Source organism: Giraffa tippelskirchi, chromosome 10 (assembly GCF_054371585.1).
Source record: "Giraffa tippelskirchi isolate mGirTip1 chromosome 10, T2T-mGirTip1v1.2.pri, whole genome shotgun sequence".
Classification (NCBI taxonomy): domain Eukaryota; kingdom Metazoa; phylum Chordata; class Mammalia; order Artiodactyla; family Giraffidae; genus Giraffa; species Giraffa tippelskirchi.
This window is the reverse complement of record NC_137284.1, coordinates 160,174,798-160,194,874: the sequence shown is the minus strand read 5'-3', so window position 1 is coordinate 160,194,874 and position 20,077 is coordinate 160,174,798. Positions and strand designations below refer to the sequence as shown.

The 20,077-nt window shown below is 46.9% G+C and overlaps 1 protein-coding gene and 1 long non-coding RNA gene across 51 annotated transcripts in view; one reads left to right on the top strand and one right to left on the bottom strand.

The window, feature by feature from the left end:
• The window catches only part of RNF32 (ring finger protein 32), a 34,025-nt gene that overhangs the window by 13,575 nt on the left and 373 nt on the right, over positions 1-20,077 (bottom strand). For 3 of the 50 annotated variants that reach the window (XM_081535412.1, XM_081535438.1, XM_081535430.1), the window contains exons 1-8: positions 19,988-20,063; positions 18,566-18,685; positions 17,505-17,595; positions 16,706-16,973; positions 10,484-10,626; positions 6,992-7,024; positions 6,133-6,257; positions 5,929-6,037 (exon numbers count right to left, since the gene is read on the bottom strand). In XM_081535412.1, the coding sequence (XP_081391538.1) occupies positions 5,929-6,037; positions 6,133-6,257; positions 6,992-7,024; positions 10,484-10,626; positions 16,706-16,973; positions 17,505-17,519 (693 nt within the window). In that variant the 5' untranslated portion in view covers positions 17,520-17,595; positions 18,566-18,685; positions 19,988-20,063. Of the gene's footprint in view, positions 1-3,728; positions 4,195-4,495; positions 4,657-5,613; positions 5,791-5,928; positions 6,038-6,132; positions 6,258-6,991; positions 7,025-10,483; positions 10,627-16,705; positions 16,974-17,504; positions 17,596-18,565; positions 18,686-19,559; positions 19,816-19,861; positions 20,064-20,077 lie in introns of those variants that run through there. The other 47 variants (XM_081535422.1, XM_081535445.1, XM_081535432.1 and 44 more) reach the window with 36 other exon arrangements.
• Positions 6,782-14,866, top strand: LOC145524044 (uncharacterized). The gene is made up of 2 exons (XR_014067093.1): positions 6,782-8,299; positions 10,974-14,866. It is a non-coding gene; the product is annotated as an uncharacterized LOC145524044 (long non-coding RNA).

The following is a 20,077-nucleotide window of genomic DNA, read 5'->3' as shown; positions in this document are numbered from 1 at the left end:
TTCGTTCATATTGAGAGTCATCACTGCTAGGTAAGAACTTCTGGACGCCCCCCACTGCCTCCTGTCTGTCCCTAGTTCCTGTCTTCCTCTCTTCCTCCCTTGCTGGTCCTTTGTGGGCTGATGGTCTTACAGGGTGGAACGCTCTCTTCCCTTCTCTTTATCTCAGTGTATCTATGGTAGGGTTTTGCTGTGTTGTTACCATGAGGCTTACATAAAACATTGTATGGATAGAAGTCTGTTTTACACTGATAACTTTGACTGCATACACTCCACCCTTTTAGTTCCCCCTTTTACGTTTTCAATGTCACATTTTCAATGTCACAGTTGCCATCTTTTTATAGTATTGACAAATACTATATAATTTCCATCTTTTTATAGTGATGACAAATATATTCACTGAGAGATTACTGTAGCTATATTTTTAATACTTTGTCCTTTAACCTTTATAAGGGAGTAATACAGCACAATATCACAGTATTAAGAGTATTCTGAATTGGACATTGTGCTTTCTTTTATGTGTTCCCATGTTACTGACTGGACTGCCCAGGTGGCACAGTAGTAAAGAATACACCTGCCAATGCAGGAGACACAAGAGGCAAGGGTTCTATCTCTGGGTCAGGAAGATCGCCTGGAGGAGGAAAGGGCAGCCTGCTCCAGTATTCTGGCCTGGGCAAACCCATGGACAGAGGGACCTAGTGGCTGTAGTCCATGGGCTGCAGAGTCGGCCGTGACTGAGCAACCGAGCATACACATGCATATGTTACTAATTAGCATCCTTCCTGCAATTAGCATTCAACCTGGACAACTCAACATTTCTTGTGAGGCAGCTCGAGTGATGAAGTCCCTCAGCTTTCATTTGTCCTTTCATTTCTGAAGGACATCTTTGCTAGTAGAGGATTCTTGCCAGGCAGTTTTTTTCTTCTTAGCACCTTGAATATATTGCCTTCGGCCTGTGAGTCTGCTGAGACCCACTGATGGCCTGTGGGCATTTTCTTGTTAAGTTAGTTATAAGCTTATTTTCTCTTGCTGCTTTTAAGATTCTTTGATTTTTGACAGTTATTATAATGTGTCTTGGATAACATCTCCTTAAATTGAGTTTGTCTGGTGACCTATGAGGTTTACCAGCTTGGATGTCTAGATCTCTCCCCCATCTGGGAAGTTCTCAGCCATTGTTTCTTTACATACTATCTGCCTCCTTCTCCCTCTCTTCTTCGGGACTCTAATGATTGACAAGTTGTTCCTTCTAATGTTTTCCAAGGATCACACATGCTTTCGTCACTCTTTTTCTGTTTTCTCCTCTTACTGAATAATTTCAGAAGTTTTGTCTTCTGACTCACAGACTCTTCCGTTCCAACCATTCTAATGTTTATGTCTTCTGTTCAAGTTTTTTTTTCATTTCATTCATTGTATACTTCAACTCCAGAATTTGCTTGGTTCTTTTTAATTTTTCTATCACTCTGTTAAATTGCTCATTTTGTTTCCATGTTGTTTACCTGAGATTGTCGAATGGTTTTTCTGTGTTTTATGGTAACTTATTGGTCCCATCATTTCATGGGAAATAGATGGGGAAACAGTGGACACAGTGTCAGACTTTATTTTTTTAGGCTCCAAAATCACTGCAGATGGTGATTGCGGCCATGAAATTAAAAGACACTTACTCCTTGGAAGGAAGGTTATGACCAACCTAGATAGCATATTTAAAAGCAGAGACATTACTTTGCCAGCAAAGGTCCGTCTAGTCAAGGCTATGGTTTTTCCAGTGGTCATGTATGGATGTGAGAGTTGGACGGTGAAGAAAGCTGAGCGCCGAAGAATTGATGCTTTTGAACTGTGGTGTTGGAGAAGACTCTTGAGAGTCCCTCGGACTGCAAGGAGATCCAACCAGTCCATCCTAAAGGAGATCAGTCCTGGGTGTTCATTGGAAGGACTGATGTTGAAGCTGAAACTCCAATACTTTGGCCATGTCATGTGAAGAGCTGACTCATTGGAAAAGACCCTGATGCTGGGAAGGATTGGGGGCAGGAGGAGAAGGGGACGACAGAGGATGAGATGGCTGGATGGCATCACCAACTCGATGGACATGGGTTTGGGTAAACTCTGGGAGTTGGTGATGGACAGGGAGGCCTGGTGTGCTGCAGTTCATGGGGTCACAAAGAGTTGGACATGACTGAGCGACTGAACTGAACTAAACTGAACTGAGTGAGCTTCCTCAAGACATTTGAGTTCTTTTCCATGTAAATCACAGATCTCCATGTCTTTGAAGTCAGTTACTGGGAAGATTAATGTGCTCCTTTGGCATAATGTTATATCTCTCAAGTATCTTTGTTTGAGAACATTCCTCTTTTTTCCTTTATGACACTGTTCTGTTGAAGTCAGCTGTTTTACAGAATATTTCTCATTTTGGATCCACCTGCTTACAGGTGCCCTTGTGGCTGCGTTTAGGTGAAGCATCTTTGGTGTCCCAGTGCTCCGCGTGCACACGAGGGGCTCGGGTCACTCGGCCCAGTGACTGGCATTGTGGCCCTCGGGCTGAGAAGAGGATTTACTGGACTTTTCCAGTGTATGCACTTCTCCTCCTCTTGACAGATTCTCACTCATCTGTGGGGTGATTCTTTGAGACTGTGTGTGAAAAATGCAGTTCCCCAACAATCTTTCACCCAGCAGCTCACAGTAATTTACTGATATGGTTCTCAAACTGTCATCTGTGTACATCCATGTAGTCTGGGTGTATCTGTAGACTCCTGGGTGATGTGAAACTCAGTGACCTAGTTTAATCATCTCTCGGATTCCACACAAGCACGCTGGCACTTAAAGTTGTAGATTAACATTTCCTAGATCATCCCTAGTAAGAGCTGACTCTTCATTAGAAAAGTCCCTGATGCTGGGGAAGACTGAAGGCGGGAGGAGAAGGGGACGATACAAGATGAGATGGTTGGATGGCATCACTGACTCAATGGACATGAGTCTGAGCAAGCTCCAGGAGATGGTGAAGGACAGGGAAGCCTGTGGTGCTGCAGTCCTTGGGGTCACAAAGAGTCAGACACGACTGAGCGACTGAACAACAAGATCAGACTTATAGTGCAGCAAGTGAGTCCATCCAGTTAGAAGAGGAAGGAAAAGTCATCAAATCACAAGAGTCATTCAATGAATGATAAGAAGTGGTCTATATCATAAAGGACCGTCTCTGGGCTCTACCTAGGTAGGCATTTAAGTATACAAGACCTCTACCATTATCGGCCACCAGGAGCAGGGACAGGAGTGTATACTTCTGCCAATATACTACCTGATGTAAATGCAGTCTGCATTTATTGAAAATGAGGTTTGGGTTTACATATGTCGATTGTTCATGGCCAAATGGGATAAGTGGGCTGGGGCGAGGTGTGAAAAAATTGTGGAGAAGATTTAGGAAACTAGCAGAGAGAGCTGGGGATTCTAGATTTCATAAATTGAAAGAGGCAATTATAAAATGCCTATTTGTGCAACAAAGTAGGAGTGTAACTTCACTAAGTTCAAATGCTTCTGGGGAAGAGTGATGTGAAGTATGGCGTGTGTGTGTGTGTGCAGTTGGCTGAGCCGCTCAACTCTGCTCCATGTGAATGCAAAGGGTAGTCTATGCTTTCAAAAGTTATCTTAAGCTGATGCATGAAAATAAAAAAATTATACACATAAGGTAAAATGACTATTGAGTCTGTAATTAAATTTTTCCAAACGGAAATGATAATTTCTGATTTGAGAGACCACGTATATTTATGTAATAATTATATATAATAATTATTATTACATATTATAAATTATTAAGAGGAACACAGAGAATAAGCCTTACTGTCAGATTAAGAATACAGAAAAGCATGGAAGGAATACAGGAGGAAGATTAAAAACCAACATGGGAGACAGTGGCTTACTGGCTCAGAACGAACCACAACACGCGGGATCGCCGTCTCCGGTGGAGGTGAGACAGAGGCCTGCGGAGGAAGTGACTGCGGCCCCATCCAGGCTAGGGAGTGGGGCAGTGAGCACGGGGGGCTCTCTGGAGAGGACAGTAGACTCGGCGGAGCTGAGATCTACTAAGGAGGTGAGCGTTGTGCTCCCTGAGCCGTTCGGAGGAGAGGCTCGCTGTCCAGGAAACAGTGCAGGTGGCATGTGCTTTTTCTGTCGAGTCCGTTATCTGGAGTTTTAGCTGATCTGCTGTTTCTTCTGTAAAATGGGGACGTTTGCGAAAAGCCCAGGTGGCATGGAAGTCGGGGGTTTTCACAGGGGCACCTGCAGCCGCCCAGGTGACCCCTGCCCCAGACGCCCTCTGCGCCTGTCCTGTGGGGGGAACCCCAGATTCCCCATCCACAGCCTCCTCCTCCCCGCTTCTGCCTGCCTCCAGCAGCCATCCCGCCAGCCAGGAAAGGGGGCGGCCCCGGGGCAGCTCCAGTTGGCCACGCTGGGCCACAGAAGGGAGTCGCTCCACCCGCGGCTCAACCTTCGAGTCATCAAGAGACTCGGTATCTTAAGGTCACTTGTTCACACGCTGCCTTTATTGGTGTCCTACTCCTGAGCACAAATCAAGGGCACTTTCTCGATTAAGTCTGAGGCATGGTCAGTTCACATGAGCCATGATTCTGATCTTCTTTTGCACATACTGGCAGCTACCTTGCTTGGAACCGTTACCTAGCAACCAGGAAGGGCATTAGAAAAATCTGTTATGACTCTGCTTTGTGGTCAAGCTAAATCCACCTATTTTCAGGGACATTGAAGAAGCCCCCCCCACTCTGGGCACACAGAAGGATGGTGGGGTCGTGAGACCCATGGACATCAGCCCTGCAGCCTGAGGTCGGGCAGGAGGTCGGACGACGGCCATGGCAGCCCTCTCCCCAGCGCACGGGGCTCAGGTCCTTAGGCTCTGGACACAAGGAATCACACAGCAGGAGAGCGGGGACCCCTCACAAAGCGAAGGGTAACTTCCTATCGCTCATTATCCCATGTGGGAGTGCAGGCTAGAAGACAGATGCGTTTAGAAAGGATGGAAGTAAATGGGAGTGGTGCTTCCACAGGTAACAGGCATAGGAAAGTGTGACTGCAGGTTTGCCCCAGTGATTCCAGGTGACACTGTCACAATGCCATCCTCTCATACAGGGCGAGTCTAAAAAATACGGAATCGCACTGTGTCTAAAGCCGCACAGACTGACCTGAACGATACATTAACGTTTACAGTAGGCGCTGTCTGCGGTCCCCACTGTGTGCGAGACCCTCCGCTCTGCGGCGGAGACGACGGCCTTTGCAGCACAGACGGGGCCCCAGGCAGCAGCCGGGGGGAGTGGGGGGGGTGGGGGGCCCGAGGCCGCAGAGCTGGGGGGCAGGTCGGGCTGGCCCCTCCTCTTTGCCTGGCCTTTCTGTATGAGGCGCGTAAGGTAAAGTTGTTAAACAGACCCCCCCCCCCAAATAAACAGGTAAAAACTGGTTAAAGGAAAAGGCAGAAACCGACGTTATTTGTTTCTAACTCTCTCGCATTTTGGTGCCGCCAGGAGGTCCTTCCACTGCTCAGGAGGTGTGAGACCTTGAGCCAGTTTCAGTTTATCTAAACAGTTGTCATAAGATGGACACACAAAAGCTTGGTTTGACTTTCACCTTATCCAGTTTTACAAGTTTCACGATGGAGAAGGAAATGGCAGCCCACTCCAGTACTCTTGCCTGGAGAATCCCATGGAGGTAGGAGCCCGGTGGGCTACAGTCCACGGGGTCGCATAGAGGCAGACATGACTGGGCGACTTCTCTTTCTTTTATGAGGTGACTAGAAAAGGAAATCTGAAAGTATTTACCTCCGGGTTAGAAAGCCAGTTTAAGGGGCCGGCATCCCACCATTTAAAAGAGCCTAAAACGGAAGCCCCGCAGGCGCTGCGAGCCGCGGGCAGGGAGCCGCCGTGGCATCGCGGTCACACCCACCTTGGCCTCAAAGAACTTCCTCCTCAGCTTGGCATCTGTGGGTGGCACCGCCCTCCTCAGGTCCCGGTACCACCTCCGGACCACGTGTCCGCGCCAGGACGCCTGGATCCTAGGGCAAAGAGCGCCGTCAGCCCCGGGCCCCCGGTGGAGGCAAGACCCGCACCCCGCCTCCCCCAGAGGAGCCCGGAGGCTCCGGCCGCTCACCTGGTCGCACACTTGACTTTGAAGAGTCGGGCCCCATCGCGGATCACCCGGGTTTGATACTGGTTCTTTCTACAGAGAGGACAGGTTTTTTTATTTGTGAACTTTTCAAAAGCCTGAAGGCAAGCCTGAAGGAAAAGATTTCACTTGAAATTTCACGAGTAATTACGTAGAAACAACACGTTTAACTTCTCATGTAATTATAGTGTTCTTTTCTCGCATAATTATGAGACTTAGTCCAATTTAGATTATGAAGGGAAGAAGTTTCATCAGATGTTAACACCTTCCTCATGAAAAATGATATTTTACAAGCATGTACATGCAGGCACATCAAACAGTTCTGAGAACCCCTGTGTGAAGGTGGATGGTCCCTGTGTTCAGGTGACTGGGCAGTGAATTCGGAGGGAGCGGGTGCTCACCCACGCCGCGGACGCCACTAGCCACACTCTCTCGCACGGACATCTGAGGCTCTAACGCCACGGAGAATTCACAATTCTCAAAACAGGATGAGTCCTACTCTAGTCTAAAATCATATTTCTAGCTGTCAGTGGTGACTATGGATAAAATAAATGGCTCTTTTCAGGAGCTGTAAAGTGAGAGAGGGCTTCCTTGGTGGCTCAGTGGTAAAGAATCTGCCTGCCAATGGAGGTTCAATCCCTGGGTTGGGAAGATCGGAGGAGGAAATGGCCACCCCCTCCAGTGTGCTTGTCTGGGAAATCCCATGGACAGAGGAACCTGGTGGGCTACAGTCCACGGGGTCGCAAAGAGTCGGACACGACTGAGGAAGTAAACAACAAAGTGAGAGTCGGTCCCACCCTCTGAGCTGGGGGGGTGCAGTGTGCCCCTGGGGGGGACTCCTCACCCTGTGGAACACGTGGGAGCAGGAGAGCAGCACCTGTTGAGAGAAGACAAAGAGGTTTGAAGTTTAAATTAGTTTAAAGGAGAAGCAGCATAAATGCATTAATTAAAAGAAAAGTTCTGACTCTTTAAAAGGTACGCTGTGTTGCTTCTTTGAAAAATTTAAGAAGCAGATTAACAACCTTGATATTTACAGTATTCGGAGTTTAAGTTTAGCATGGCATAGGATATAATCTCAGCAAGAGAAACTTAACAACCATCTGAAACATCAAACGAACACATGAAGTTTGCTACAGAACAAGTATGTATTTAAAAAGGAGATGATTATAGAAGACAAATATTTCTAGGCAGATCCTAAGGAAGAGCACAGCTGGCAGGGACCCAGGCTGGGGGCGGGGTGCAGAGGACAGAAAGCAAACACCTTTTCTTAGGGCTCTGTTCAACTCAACCACGCTCTCAAATTTAATGAGCAGTAAATTCCACAGACACATGAATTACTTTTTCTCCTTTAAATGCAGGGCAAGGGTGGTTGCCAGAAAATTCCACCTTTCTGTGGCCCAAATTCCCACCAAATAATGGTATTTTGTTGTTCAGTCGCTCAGTCGTGCCCAACTCTTTGTGACCCCATGAACTGCAGCATGCCAGGCTCCCTTGTCCCTCACTGTCTTGCGGAGTTTGCTCAGACTCATGTCCATTGAGTTGGTGATGCTATGATATTCTGGGCTGAGATGTTATATCCAGACTGTCTAAAGATACTCTGGGCTGGGACAAAGGAGCTTAGACTGGATGAAGAGAAAGGCAGTTGGTTCTCCTGGAAGGAAGGACCAGAGAAGGGTGAGACCAGGCCAGCCAGCATGCAGTTTTCACTCCCGCGCTCCGCGTTCCTGAATTCTCTCTGAGGGTGAAGAGGGAAGATAAAAGCAAATGCTGGGCTGGAGGAGGGCACAGCAGATAAACTTCCCCAGGAGTGCAGGCTCCATGTGCATGGAACGCCCATGCCTTCCCTGGGCCACCTGGTCTGGGGGAAACTTCCCAGATTTAAAGAATCATCCCTCACCCCACCATCATGCCTTTATTCAGTCTATACTTTTCTTCTTAGTGGGAAGAATGGAAGAAATATCAGAATAAATACAACTCAGAAAGTTCTAAAACCAATCCTTGAAACTTACTGCCACCAAGAAGCCTAAATTGCAAAAACTCATGAACGTGGGTCCTTTTAAATTATCACCGTTTAAGCTTGCTTCTTGGAAGAAAAGCTATGAGCAACCTAGACAGCATATTAAAAAGCAGAGACATTATTTCGTCAACAAAGGTCCATCTAGTCCAAGCTATGGTTTTTCCAGTGGTCATGTATGGATGTGAGAGTTCAACTGTAAAGAAAGCTGAGTGCCGAAGAATTGATGCTTTTGAACTGTGGTGTTGAGAAGACTCTTGAGAGTCCCTTGGACTGAAAGGAGATCCAACCTGTCAATCCTAAAGGAAATTAGTCCTGAATATTCATTGGAAGGACTGATGCTGAAAGTCAAATCCCAATCCTTTGGCCACTTGATGCAAAGAACTGACTCATTTGAAAAGACCCTGATGCTGGGAAAGATTGAGGGCAGGAGGAGAAGGGGACGACAGAGGATGAGATGGTTGGATGGCATCACTGACTCAATGGACATGAGTCTGAGCAAGCTCTGGGAGATGGTGATGGACAGGGAAGCCTGGCGTGCTGCAGTCCATGGGGTTGCAAAGAGTCGGACACGACTAGCAACTGAACTGAACTCTGTATATTTAAAATATACTATTAAACATTCATAAATAGTTGTTATTGGCAAACATTCTCTGAGATGAGAGAACTGGATGACTCAGTGGTGGTAACGCACTGAAAGTGCCCTAGAAGTCAGGGTTGGGTCCCAGCCCTGCTCAGCACATGTCCTCAGGCAGCCTGCCGTGGCTCATGGGAATTCTTTATTTCCTCATCAGTTAAGGGATATAACGCCCACCTCAGAGACACAGGAGTTGAACTGATCAAATATCGGAAAAATGCTGACTAAGGAAAAACTGGGCTTCCCAGTTGGCTCAGTGGTAAAGAATCTGCCTGCCAATACAAGAGACTGGGATTCAATCCCTGGGTGGGGAAGACCCCTGGAGAAGGAAACGGAACCCCACTCCAGTACTCTTGCCTGGAGAATCCCATGGACGGAGGAGCCTGGCGGGCTGTAGTCCATGGGATCGCAAAGAGTCGGACACGACTGAGGGACTAAACAACAGCAAAGGAAAAGCTAAGCCTGAGAACTGCAACTAGAAATGCCAAAGAGATGCGTGTCTGTATCTACGACCAAAAACATTACAGTGAGAAGTGTATAAAAAGCAGGATGGGAGAAACGCTGGGTGTGTGACATTCTGGTCCCCCTTCAGATATTCAGCTTCCAGCTTTCCTTCTTCCCATCACCATCTGACTAAGTGTCTGCAGCACCATTAAGGAAGAGGTTGTTGGGGCCAGAAAGACTCCTCGCGGCTTTTTTAGCTCTTTCACTAAATGCTAAATCGCCCTAGAGCTACTTCCGCAATTTAAGGACCACAATCTTTCTGAAATACCCAACCTTCCTGTACGTAAGAGATTAGGTCTTGATAGAGAACTAGAACATAATAAGTATGTTTAAAATAATGTGTGAGTTCAAATTAGTAAGGAACAAAAGTTTATGACTGTGAACTAACTCATTAACCATAAAAACTTATTAAAGCAAATGAAGTTTGAGAGTTTATGTGCCAGGTTGGTAGATGAAGCCTGGGATTCCTAGGCTGTGAATTATAAGCCTGCTTTTAAATATATTTGCTGTATTTTTTTTTTTTTAAGCAAAGTTCCAAGTGCATCTGTGTAGAAAGCATAATGCTACACATGAGAGAAATTACTCAGGGTGGTCATTTGCTAAAAAACAAACAAACAAAAAGATTCTAGGAATAGCAGAGCCCCTTAACTTCCAGGAGATTGAAGTTTAATTAGACAAAGTATGTATAGAAGAAAAAAAACAAACCTATGACATAGACTGATTGTGTATTATCTATATTATCATCAGTCTTAACTATGGTAAACTTTCATAATAAAGATTGTTATAAGATTTTACTTAAAGATCCTCCCACAGATTCTTTGGAAATATTCAAGCTCGGTTATCCTTTTAGGATTTCAGTTCTTGAAACAACATAAACGTTCCCCACTCTTCTGCTCTGTGCACCTTGCCAGCTGGGTTCCCCCACCCCCACCGCACACGGTCCCGTACAAACTCTATATTTGAGAATTAAGAGCAATCAGTAAACAAGACTGTTCAGTGAGGGTGTTTAGCTCCTTCTCATATACAAACTTAACTAATGGAAAAGAAAATGTTGAGGCTTTGAGGGTCCAGTAGGAGGAAGAGACTGGAAGAAAGAAGTGCAGACCCTCTTAATCCCCGGTTCAGAGTCCAGCCACTGGAGACCGCCCAGTAGGCTGGCTTATCTAAGGCTCACGTTGTACCTGCGGGTGCAGTCCAAACTCCTCTTTGCATATCGGGCACGGCTGCATGGAGTCCCCCTGCTCCACGGACCTCCGCTTCACCCTGTCCCATTCATCCGCCGACAGTGGCAACGGGGGAGGGTCAAAGAGGCCCAACTTCTGTGCTGAAGTTCAAACAGCAGTGTATCTTAGAAGGTGGTAACGCATGCATCATTTTAATGACATTTTGCAAATATTAAGGCAAAACATTCACATTACTTACTTCATTCCACTATATTTAGAATGCTGCTTTTATATGGGTGCACAGAAGTCAAGGAGAATGATTTGGTGTTGTTCAGTCGTTCAGTCATGTCTGACTCTTTGCAGCCCCATGGACTGCAGCACGCCAGGCTTCCCTGTCCATCACCAACTCCCGGAGCTTGCTCAAACTCATGTCCATCGAGTCGGTGATGCCATCCAACCATCTCGTCCTCTGTCGTCCCCTTCTCCTCCCGCCTTCAGTCTTTCCCAGCATCAGGGTCTTTTCCAATGAGTCGGCTCTGCATCAAGTGGCCCAAAGTATTGGAGCTTCAGCTTCGGCATCAGTCCTTCCAGTAAATATTCAGGGTTGATTTCCTTTAGGATTGACTGATATGATCTCCTTGCTGTCCGAGGGACTCTCAAGGTGAATATCTTACATTTATGTTGTTTTTATTTACAAAGAATTCCCCATATCTATTTCATTTTCACAATGATTCTATAAAGCGGGCCAGGCTGATATCCAATTTTACGAATTTTTCACAGGATTGGCCAAAGGTCTCCTCATTTCTCAGCTAACTTCTCTCTCAGCCTTCGGCATTGCTTTGGTCCAATTTTGCTTGTTTCTGCTGCCAGTGACCTTTGTAAAATGAGTATCAACCCAGTTCTTCCCTTGCAAAAAATTTCTCATGACGTACAGTTACCATTAGGATCAGTCCTTGCCTCAGCCACGTTTGAGGATCCACCGCGTGTCTACCCCGGAGCAGGCTCAGAGCATCTGTTCCAGCGGAAACACTCAAGAAGGAACTGCGAGGAGCTCGGGAGAACGGGGGTGGGGGCGTCAGCACGGCTTCCGCTCTCCCCACCCCGCCCCAGGCCACTGAGTGGACACAGCATCAACCCACAGGGCCGCCTTCAGGGACAGAGAGTGAAGTGCTAGGTCTACAGAACAAGAACGGGAGGCCTCGACAGGCCCGCTCAGAATACAAGAAAGAGCTCTCGAAGATGGAAATGTTTTAGTGTCCAATAGAAATACGAGAGTCAACCAAAAGACTGGAGGAGGAAGTTAAGATAATCTCAAAGTAGAAGAATATAGTAAAGGAGGAGACAGAAAACAAGAAAACTCAAGGATCAGTCTGACATTTGAAAGACAGACATTCCAGAAAGAAAAGAAAACAGAGGGTAAACAGCTTAAAGAAAACAGCCCAAACGTCTCCCAGAAGAAGACACCTGTTTCTAGCCAGAGAGGACCCAGCAAGGCCAGAGCGAAGGACTCACACAAGTCCTGTTGCTGCGGCGCTGCAGAGGCAGAAAAAGATCCCAAAGGACCAGGAGCCAGAAGCACATCAGATGCATCCATGGCAACACAGACACCAGGAGGCAGCCCTTCCAGAATTGTGAGACAAAGCTTTCCATGTGAGACTCTCTTATCAGCGACAGTCCATGTCAGAGCAGAACACAGGTGTCTCCTGTCTGCACGTTTGGATGTGTCCTCTCACGCACTCTTTCCCAGAAGTTCCTGCTACAACCACACTGCGGGGTGCAGAAAGCTAAGGGGCAGGAGAGCCTCAGGGCCTCAGTCCACAGGAGGGTGCTGAGCAGAGGCCCGGGGCCCACAGCGTCGCACCAGCCCAGCAGAGCAACTGTCCAGATGGGAGCGGAATAGTGGAAAGTTCTAGAAGGAATGTCTCCATGAAGATAAAATGAAAGGTCACCTACTGTATTTTAATGTACTGAGAGAATATATTTTTGGAAGACATTCTGGGGGACGGATTTTGGGTCTTTTCCTACAAGTTATTAAAGTGTATTACAAAATTTTAAGAATGAAAACAGTGAGATACGGACATAGAAACAGAAGCCCCAAATCATGCACATTCTCCCTCTCCCTCTCTCGAATAAACACAGAAAACTCGCTGCATGCACAACGTGGTGCCACAAGCCAGCTAAGAGGGCATGGCTCATGATTTGAGGGAAGAATCTAACTTTAATTGTTACATGAAATAATGTTCCGCAAATCATTTGCAAAATAAACTGGGCTGAGATCTAAGTGAAATGCAAAACTTCAAAGGTAGTGAAGAAAAGACGGGGTCATCTTTGCGATCTCAAGGATGGGTAAGGATGGAAATCCCCCAAATCATAAAGGATAAAGAGAAAAACTGGTAGATGAAACAGTAGTTGGGGTGAAGAGTCTGTTCAAATGTACGATTAGACACAGACCTGGAGAGGACAGTCTCCGTGGCGAAGTCAACACGGGAGTCAGACAAAGAGGATGCAGAGAACTCCAGCATGTCAGCAAGAAAAGACAGGAACCCAAGAGCAGTATTAGGTTTGGACAACAGTTAAGGGTGTGTGGTACTGTTGAAGGAAGGGAAACCCCTTCCAGGGCCTGAAACTGGGCTCTTACCTAACACTCGGAAATGAATTGCCCCAGGAGACACATGTCTGACAAAGCAAGAGAGTTTATTGGGAAGGGGCGCCCAGGCTGAGAGCAGGAGGGTAAGGGAACCCAGGAGAACAGCTCTGCCTCATGGCTCGCAGTCTCAGTTTTATGGTGAGGGGGTTAGTTTCCGGGTTGTCTTTAGCCAATCATTCTGACTCAGGGTCCCTCCTGGTGGTGCACGCCTTGTTCAGCCAAGATGGACGCCAGAGATGGGGATCCTGGGAGGCGGTTGGACATGTGGTGTCTCCTTTTGACCTTTCCCGTGCTCTTCCGGTGGGGGCGTGGCTTATTAGTTCCGTGTTCCTTACCAGGACCTCCTGTCCTAAAACAACTCATGCAAATGGTTACCGTGGTGCCTGGGCACGGTGGGCGGTTTCAGTCAGCCTGCTTCCCCTAAGAGTCCCACCTCACTAGTAGCTGACACGCATAACATGTTAACACGCTAGCATGTTTTTTTCATTCGGAGGTCCTGAGAGAATGACTCCTTTACTCCAAATCGGGATGCTCGTCCTGGTGTAATTTACAGCCTCAGGTGACGGCGCCCAGGCTCCTGCTGGTTTCTGTAAACTATGCAGACAGAAGGCAGTCACTCACCAAGGTCACGTGCTCCAAGCTGCGTACTTCCTGTGCGACACCGCGTCTAGGCTGGGACTAGCGCTGTGAGCAGTTCCGGGGAGGAGGATGGAGCTTCCGGCCAGCACTGCGGGGGGCCCTGGGCTCCCCCTTCCCAGGGCAGCTCCCGCCCGCAGGCCTCCGGCTCCTTCTCCACCCGCCAGCTGCCCTCCGCCACCAGGTCCCCAGCAAACCTCCTCTCCAGTCCCCGCATCATTTAAAAAACTTTATGGCGGTTCCTCAAAAAATTAAATATAGAATGACCACATGGTCCAGCAATTCCTCTTCTTGGCACGTGCCCCAAAGAATGGAAAGCGGAGACTCAAACAGGTATTTGTACAGAAAGCTTCCTGGCAGCGCCATTCATGGTAACTGAAAGAGGAGACAACTCAAGTGCCCACCGACAGAATGGACAGACGTGCTGTCTGCTGGCAGGCGCACGGTGCTCGGGCCTAAACAAGGAGCAGGTTCTCATAGTGCCGCAACTATCAGCTCGAACCCTGAGGACGTTACGCTGAGAGCAACAGGCCAGACACAAAAGGACAGATATTAAATGACTGATCCAAAGTGGTCAGATTCTCAGAGACAGAAAGGAAACTCGTGGTTGCCAAGGTGGGGAGAGGGGCTGGGGGTGTTAAAGCGGGCGCAGTCTGGGAGGATGAAGACATTCTGGAGACGGACAGCAGCGGTGATTGCTGGGCAGCGGGAGCACACTTAGTGCCACAGAAGTACACATTTAGAAATGGCCGAAGTGGTAAACTTGATATATTTCATCACAACAAAAGTTCTAACCACGAGCCCCTCTCCTAGTCGGCCCCTCCGGGTTTCTCCCCAGTCTGTCCTTCTGCCCCACCCTGGCTCACCAGGCCCCAGCTCATTCTCGTTTCAGCAACTCAGACACCCAAGCTGTCTTGCTTCAGAGCCCTGCATATGCTTTTGTCTCTGTCAAGAACATTTTTCCTCTGTTCTTTGCAGGGACAAATCCACTTAACCCTCTGTATCTATGGCGGAAGCTAGCTGATGTTCACCAGCCTCCTCCTGGCTGCATGGCTGGATCTGACTTCCCTTGCAACAAATAAAATGAAAATAAGAAATAAAACCTTTTCTATTCCTAAGTTTGCAGTTTACAATAATTTGGACTTGTTTGTAAACGCTGTAAAACCGTGTAAAGGAGCCTCACGTGCCATGCACTCGGCCACCCCAGATGCTAACATGTCACGGGACCTGAGCGCCGTAGCCCCATCCTGCTCGGCGTGTTGATCTGGCGCTCTCGATTCATCTGTCCGCCCTGCTGGGTGCCCTTCTAGTCTCACTGATGCCCTTCTGCTCTGACCCTGATTCCACATGTGCTCAGCTGGCCTGCCACCTTGGCTTCTCAGGACCTGGTCTGGCACCTCAGTTTTTATTTGCTTCTCTTGACGCTTCTGCCGAGCCTGGGCCAGGAACTTCCCTCTGGGTCAACTGATGTGTCCTCAGAGCAGACTCAGAGATGCTTCTCTGGCAGGAATGTCTAGGAGGGGCCTGCGCCCTTCTGAGAGCTGGGGCCCCAGACTCTACCTGGTAAAGGTGCAGCCGCTTTCTCTGTGCAGTGAGTACGTCCCTGGGGTGATGCTCTGAGGCTGAGCCCAGATCTGAGTCTCAGCGCCACTCCCCGATAGCCCAGCATCCGGGGACCACTGTCATCACTACTGTTGTTCAGTCACTAAGTCACGTCCGACTCTTTGTGACCTCGTGGACTGCAGCACACCAGGCTTCCCTGTCCTTCACTTTCTCCCAGAGTTGGCTCAAACTCATGTCCATCGAGTCGGTGATGCCATCCAACCATCTCGTCCTCTGTCATCCCCTTCTCTTCCTGTCCTCAATCTTTCCCAGCATCAGGGTCTTTCTAATGAGTCGACTCTTTGAATCAGGTGGCCAGAGTATTGGAGTTTCATTGTTAGTCCTTCCAATGAATAATCAGGGTTGATTTTCTTTAGGATTGAAGTGAAGTGAAGTGAATTGAAGTCACTCAGTCATATCTGACTCTTTGCAACCCCATGGACTGTAGCCTACCAGGCTCCTCTGTCCTTGGGATTTTCCAGGCAAGAGTACTAGAGTGGGTTGCCATTTCCTTCTCCAGGGGATTTTCCCAACCCAGGGATCGAACCCAGGTCTCCTGCATTGCAGGCAGACGCTTTGACGTCTGAGCCACCAGGGAAGCCCCTGGTTTGATCTCCTGAAGTCCAAAGGACTCTCAAGAGTCTTCTCCAGAACCACAGTTTGAAAGCATTAATTCTTTGGTGCTCCGTCTTCTTTATGGTCCAACTCTGACATTTGTACATGACTACTGGAAAAACCATAGCTTTGACTATACGGACCTTTGTTGGCAAAGTGCTGTCGTTGCTTTTTATCACTATGGTCTTGGCCAGATGGGGGTTTCCTATTTCTAGCCCCTGTCTACTATATTTAATAGTTGTTAATTGACTGTAAGAAAGAGCCTTTCCTATTATTTATTCAATGATCTATTTCTATCACTGTAGATTAATGGATATTTGCTTTATTCTCCTCTTGCTTATTCTTGCTCTATTTATCATTACTGGGCTTCCCTTGTGGCTCAGCTGGTAAAGAATCCACCTGCAACACGTGAGATCTGGGTTTGATCCCTGAGTTGGGAAGATCCCCTGGAGAAGGAAAAGACTACCTACTCCAGTATTCTGGCCTGGAGAATTCCATGGACTGCATAGTCCATGGGGTCGCAAAGAGTCGGACATGACTGAGCAACTTTCACTTATCATTACTATCTTTAATTTTTGTTCAAGCTGTCCGCACCGCTGTTTTTAAACATTAGTACACACATATCTTTCTGTAAGATTATAAATGAAAATAATTTCTGTACCAGAGAAAATGATACTATTCATCTCAACTAGACTCTTTAGCTCTAGTAAGTCAAAATAAGAATGATGAGATCAGCTTACCTAAAGTTAATGGTGGTGGTTTTGGATCAAGAACATATTCTTTTTCTGGATCTTCCACTTTAGGGCCTCCTTGTGTGGGTTTTTTAAGTCCAGTATCTATTATTGCTTTTGCATTTCTTTTGAGAGATTTGGATCTGTTCTCTGTCTGTTGTTCCTTTGTCTTAGAATAATCTGCTATTGAAAGATTTTGAAGTTGAAGATCATGTACAATGTGATCTTGTAAAGCCACTGCAGTGACTGCTAAGTTATCCTGTTTAGAGGAATGACCCTAAAAAGTAGGGGAAAAAGCCTTATAGTTACATTATCTAATGGCTCATTTACAAGCAAGCTTACACTTTAATACTCAACCTTGCTGGCGTACCAGGCCAGATCCAGTAGTAAAGAATGCTGCACCTATCGCTACCGAAGCTGGGGGACCAAAGCCCAGTCTCATAATTTATGTTAGTGACACAGCAACATCTTTTCACTTAATTACTAAGGCCTTAATCATAATAAGAATAAATACATGCTGACCTATAAAAGCTGTGCATGCCCGAGCACATTGTTTCACTGTAATTAGATTAGGCAGAGCTTGTTTCTGTTACACGACAGAGAACCTTGCATTTAAGCGCATGTTTCCTTGGTGAAAACTTATACAAAATAAAATTGCTCTGCTGCTAAGAAATGCTTGCACCAAGCACTACAGCTGGCAGTGCCTCACTGATGCAAGGTTTGCAAACTATTTTTATACCATCAAATAACTGAATTAAAACATATTCATGAGTAAAACAACGTCTATGTTTTAAATAAGATTGTGTACCTTATTTCTTAACATGCTGATTCAAGAGAAGCTTTGCTTGGCTATATCAAATTATATCATCATTTCATATCCCAATCCTTTAATTCTTCTACTGTAAAAAAGTCAACAGAAAGTCAAAGTTAGAGTGTGCATAAAATATCTGATGAAGTTTACGGGGAAGAGATAAATTGAGGGTCTAACTGATGGTGAAGTGACAGGAACGCCTACACCCACAGCCCATGCTCCGCCAGTTGTATCTTGATCAAGCCCTGTCCTTAAGCAGTTCTCCAGTGAGTTGGGGGAAACATATTAATGTGAACGAGAACAATCCATTGCTAAATATAATGATATCATGTGTGAATACAACAAAATTTCAGACTAAAAGATCAGAAAATGTAAGTGAAATACTTCTTGAAAAGTCAAAGTGTTAGTTGCTATGACTTTTTGCAAACCCATGGACTGTAGCCCGCCAGGCTCCTCTGATCATGGGATTTCCCAGGCTAGAATACTCAAGTGGGTTGCCATTTCCTTCTCCAGGGGCTCTTCCTGAACCAGGGACCGAACCTGGGCCTCCTGCATTGCAAGCAGAATCTTTACCATCTGAGCCATAGGGGAAGCCTCTTAAAGAGGTAATACTAAACCTGGGATTTTAGAAGGACAGAGAGTGGGCGATGAACATGCTGCCCCACAGCACAGGAAGAGCAAAGGCGCTACAGAACTCAGCAGAGGTTTACGTTTCAGAGAAGGGAAAAGTGGATGCCCTGGGATGGAGGAGGAATGCTCTTTGACTTCCTTCCCCCTGCGGAGAGCACAGACTACAGAACGTGAGCCAGGTTCCAATCTTGCTCTGTTTGCAAAATATGTAGCATATCTGAGTTTGCTTTCCCATCTCAAGACACACACACAACACTCTCTGTGCAGGACTACTGTCAGGATGAAATAACACAGCTCAATTCCCTTCAAAGCTGGAGGAAGAATTTGGAATTGACCCTGTCAGTTTTTAGACGAGGGTATATCTTATGACTCTTTACCATCTGAGAAGACAAGACACCAAAATATATTGGGGTGGGGAGAGACAGTACCTTGTTGAAGTCATCTAGGGAGCAGTACTGAGGGCCTGATTGTGATGAGAAAGGAAGTAATCCCTAATGTGTGTCTCAGGATGGACACCTACATCCGGTTAGTCCCACAGAATGAACTTCCTAAAGAGAGAGTGTCAAACGAGAAATGTAGAATGAGAAAAGTCAGGGCTTAGCTGCTGCCAAGATCCCCTAGAAGTGAGGTGATCGTTTCCACGGCAACCTCATTCCCCTTCAATTCTGGCATCAAGAGAAGCATGAAGGAAGTTTCCATCCAATGTTTCATCACAACAGTCTAGGCTGGAGAAATGGCAGAAGACATTTAAAATGCTGAAAGATCACTACCAGAATCTTCTACTTTCAAAACGCCCACAACCTGGCAGAGTATAGCTTACATCATCCTAAAAATTGTTTAATAATCACAGCTAACCATCTGCAGTTGACAGTTTTATCTCGTGTAAGCCGTTGTGATTAACATCAGGATAAGAGCTTTTAAAAACGGTGCCCCTTGTAAGTCCTATAGTGTCATTAAATTTCAGCATTAGAAACTATTTTCAAGTATTTATTCCAACTTCATTTTTTTGAGGTATAGTCCAACTTCATTTTGGGTCGCAGAGAGTCGGACACAACTGAGTTCGCATGTGCGCGCGCGCGCACACACGCTAACTTCATTTTAAAACGACAAAATATATGCAGAGATTACTGACTCCTCCAAAATTATATAATTAGTCTGTGGCAATGGTAGGGTTAGAAAGTTAATCCTTAGCCAGTATTTAGAGCTAAAATTAATAGGAATATTCTTTCTTTGTAAATTCCATTGTTAACAATTAGTTAAGATGTAGGGCTTGGAAACCAAAAAACACTACTGTGGTGCCAAAGTAATTAGTTACCACTTTGTCTAAGTGACTTTAAGCTAATTTATAAATACGCTAGTTAAAAACACAGGCATACAAGAGAAACACAATTTTTAAACGACAGTTGGACACTGTCTTATTACGTTTTATAACTCAGGAGTCCCTTGTTTGACGTTTTTGATGAGACTGCACCTAGGTTGGCCAGAAGCACCGAGACAGATGTGAAGTCCTCCGGTCCCTGGGTGCCCGTGGTTTGACCAAGAGCCCAGGACGCTCGAGCCCCAGGCGTGCCCGTCCTCCTCCGGGGAGGGTACGGCGCTGTAGCACGTTACTTATTGAAGGACATCCGCGCACAGCACACGGGAGGACTCAGCAGTTCACACTGAGTGCCAGGATCAACTGTACCCGCGAAGTAACGGACAGGTTACGGTTCTCAAGCACTGACCCTTCAGGTCCTCCCAAGGGATGGCCGCGGAGCAGGTGGGCTGTCCTGCGGTCCCCAGGACAGCGCCGACCGCTTTCGCCCGTAGGGCGCCCCCTCCCCTACCCCCTAACCCACCAGAGACCACACCTGCGGCGCAATCGACCCCGCCCGCCGCACGCCCACCGCGGCCGGCGCCCTCCACAGACTCGGCTCGCCGTTGCCTAGCAACCGCCGCCG